The following is a 3189-nucleotide window of genomic DNA, read 5'->3' as shown; positions in this document are numbered from 1 at the left end:
CGGGCGTTGTGGCGGGCGCCTGTGGTCCCAGCTACTTGGGAGGTGGAGGCAGGAGACTTGCTTGAGCCCAGGAGTTGGAGGTTGCTGTGAGCTGTAAAGCCAGGGCACTCTACCCCAGGGGGACAGCTTGAGGCTCTGTCTCAAAAAAAAAAAAAAAAAATTCTTATATAAATGAAGTCTCACTATGTAGCTCCAGGTGGTCTTAAACTTCTGGCTTCAAGCAGTCCTTTTTCTTTGTTCTCTCAAGGTTCTGGGATTATAGGTGTGAGCCACCATGCCTGGCCCACATAGATGTAGCAAAGTTCAGGGCTGTATGATCATGCCACTGCACTCCAGCCGAGGTGACAGAGTAAGACTCTTGTCTTTCCAAAAAAAGAAAAGTATAACCAATTTGAAAAATGTTGCATATTAAAGTGGTACATAGGTAGTACCTGTTGCTTAGTGGGTAGGGTCCCGGCCACATGCACCAGGGCCACTAAAAAACCGACAACAAGGCTTGGCACCTGTGGCTCAAGTGGTTAAGGCACCAGCCACATACACCTAAGGTGGCGGGTTCGAATTCAGCCTGGGTCTGCAAAACAACAATCACAGCTGCTACCAAAAAATAGCCGGGCGTTTCCGGTGGGCGCCTATGGGTTGCTGTGAGCTCTGATGCTATGGCACTCTACCCAGGGGGATAGCTTGAGGCTCTATCTCAAAAAAAAAAAAAAAAAAAAGACAACAAAAGTAGCCAGGTGTTGTGACAGGCGCCTGAAGTTGAGAGGCTGAGGCAAGAGAATTGCTTAAGCCCAAGAATTTGAGGTTGCTATGAGCTGTGATGTCACTCTACCCAGGGCAACAAAATGAGACTCTGTCTCAATTAAAAAATAATAATAATAAGTAAATAAATAAAGTGATATACAAACATTTGTCTACGATACATTTAGAGGTAGGTGGTAAACTGTTTTAAATGGAAACTGATTCTCTGTCCAGGATTGGAGAGTATGCACAGGAATAGGAAGCAGCCTGCCCATTGTTGTATGATAGCTTAGCCTGCTGTGTTTCCAGCTCAAGTTCCTTCTGCTTTGTGGTTACCTTCTCCAATTTGCACTAGCATTTAAATGTTCAAATTACATGATACAGACTATATTTTATTGTTTAATAATATAGTGTTTTTTAGGCTTGGTGCCTGTAGCACAGTGGTTACGGCCCTAGCCACATACATCGAGGCTGGCGGGTTCAAACCTGGCCTGGGCCAGCTAAACAACAATGACAACTGCAGCAACAACAACAAAAATAGCCACATATTGTGGTAAGTGCCTGTAGTCCCAGCTACTTGGAAGGCTGAAGCAAGAGAATTGCCTAAGCCCAAGAGTTTGAGGTTGCTGTGAGCTGTGACACCACTGTGCTCTACTGAGGGCAATATAGTGAGACTCTGTCTCAAAAAAAAAAAAAAGAAAAGAAAAAGGAAAAAAATAGTATAGTGTTTTTTAGTTGTTTTATATTTATTATTTTATTTTCCTACGTAAAATCATAGATGGAGAGGCATTTTGGAAATTAGCTATTTCAAGCACTTAATTTTTTTTTTTTGAGACAGAGTCTCACTATGTCATCCTCAGTAGAGTGCTATTATGTCACAGCTCACAGCAACTTCAAACTCTTGGGCTTAGGCAATTTTCTTGCCTTAGCCTCCCAAGTAGCTGAGACTATAGGCCCCCACCACAAAGCCTGGCTATTTTTTGGTTGCAGTTGTCATTGTTGTTTAGCAGGCCCGGGCTGGGCTCAGTTGTCTCAACTGAGACAACAAACACTTTAATTTATAGGTGAGGAAGCTGAAGATCAGAAAAGTTGTGAGTTGTTTTTTCCTTGTAATTTTGTTCCTGGTACAACTGGAACTAAAACCCATGTTTACTAACATTTAGCCTGTGTTTCTTAAAATATCATTCTTTACAACTCTTTGCTTTGAAACATGGGGCAAAAACTAGGGACTCAAAAATAATTGTAGGTTCCCAGAACCATTAGTTTCAAATCAGATTTAATAAGGAACTTTCTATAAGTTATATTCTTTTTTTTTTTTGGAGACAGAGCCTCAAGGTGTCCCCATGGGTAGAGTACTGTGGCATCACAGCTCACAGCAACTTCCAACTCCTGGGCTTGAGCAAGTCTCCTGCCTCAGCCTCCCAAGTAGCTGGGACCATAGGTGCCCACCACAATGCCTGGCTATTTTTTGGTTGCAGCCATCATTGTTGTTTGGCGGGCCCAGGCTGGATTCAAACCTGCCACCATAGGTGTATGTGGCTGGCGCCTTAGCCGCTTGAGCCACAGGCGCCAAGCCACCTGACGTGTTTTAAGGGAAAAAAGAAATGCATGGGTCTTAATTTTTTTTGTTGTTGTTGCTTTCATCTAGGAGTGGATCTGGAACTTTATATTGCTAAGCAGACAATGAGATAGAAAATCCTTGACTGACAGATTATTTTGTTACAGTATCATCAAGTTCTTTGAAAGTTTGCTCTAAATTAATTCCCCTAAGTTTTTGCAACATGTTTAAATGTAAGATGTGAGAAACTAGATAGAAGTTGATTTTCTTTTAGATAATATTATAACCCCTAGATCTAAAATAGCACCAGCCTAGCAAACATAGATTGCAACTATTATTCTTCATCCTTATTTGTATCTTATTTTCTATAGAATCTGAACAAAAATATTCCATTTCCAGGTTTAATTTATGTAATTGGGGGCATCAGCAATGAAGGAATAGAGCTTCGTTCTTTTGAAGTTTATGATCCACTTTCTAAGCGTTGGTCTCCACTTCCTCCAATGGGAACCAGAAGAGCCTATCTTGGGGTGGCTGCACTCAATGACTGCATCTATTCTATTGGAGGGTGGAATGAGACACAAGATGCTCTTCATACTGTAGAAAAATACTCCTTTGAAGAGGTAGGTTGAGTGATTTCAAATGTTTGGTATCCTAGCAGTCTTTTAATGTCTGTAAGATCTGTACTAATGTACTCTTTTGCAATCATGATATTGATCATTTGTGCAGCTCTTTGGCCTCCCAGGGTGCTAGGATTATAGGCATGAGACACCATGCCTGGCCATTTTTATTTTCTCTTTTTGAAACAGAGTCTTGGCTCGGCGCCTATAGCTCAACCGGCTAAAAGGCCAGCCACGTACACCTAAGGTGGCGGGTTCGAATCCCCAGCCCGGACC

At 42.1% G+C, this 3189-nt stretch overlaps 1 protein-coding gene across 6 annotated transcripts in view; it reads left to right on the top strand.

The window, feature by feature from the left end:
* Nucleotides 1-3189, top strand: part of IPP (intracisternal A particle-promoted polypeptide) — a 45422-nt gene that overhangs the window by 24734 nt on the left and 17499 nt on the right. For 5 of the 6 annotated variants that reach the window (XM_023507855.1, XM_023507852.1, XM_023507854.1 and 2 more), the window contains one exon: nt 2696-2916. In XM_023507855.1, the coding sequence (XP_023363623.1) occupies nt 2696-2916 (221 nt within the window). Of the gene's footprint in view, nt 1-2695; nt 2921-3189 lie in introns of all 6 variants that reach the window. The other variant, XM_023507856.1, reaches the window with a different exon arrangement.

Source organism: Otolemur garnettii, unplaced genomic scaffold, assembly GCF_000181295.1.
Source record: "Otolemur garnettii isolate 467f Iridium unplaced genomic scaffold, OtoGar3 scaffold00210, whole genome shotgun sequence".
Classification (NCBI taxonomy): domain Eukaryota; kingdom Metazoa; phylum Chordata; class Mammalia; order Primates; family Galagidae; genus Otolemur; species Otolemur garnettii.
This window is presented reverse-complemented; position numbering and strand designations above follow the sequence as displayed.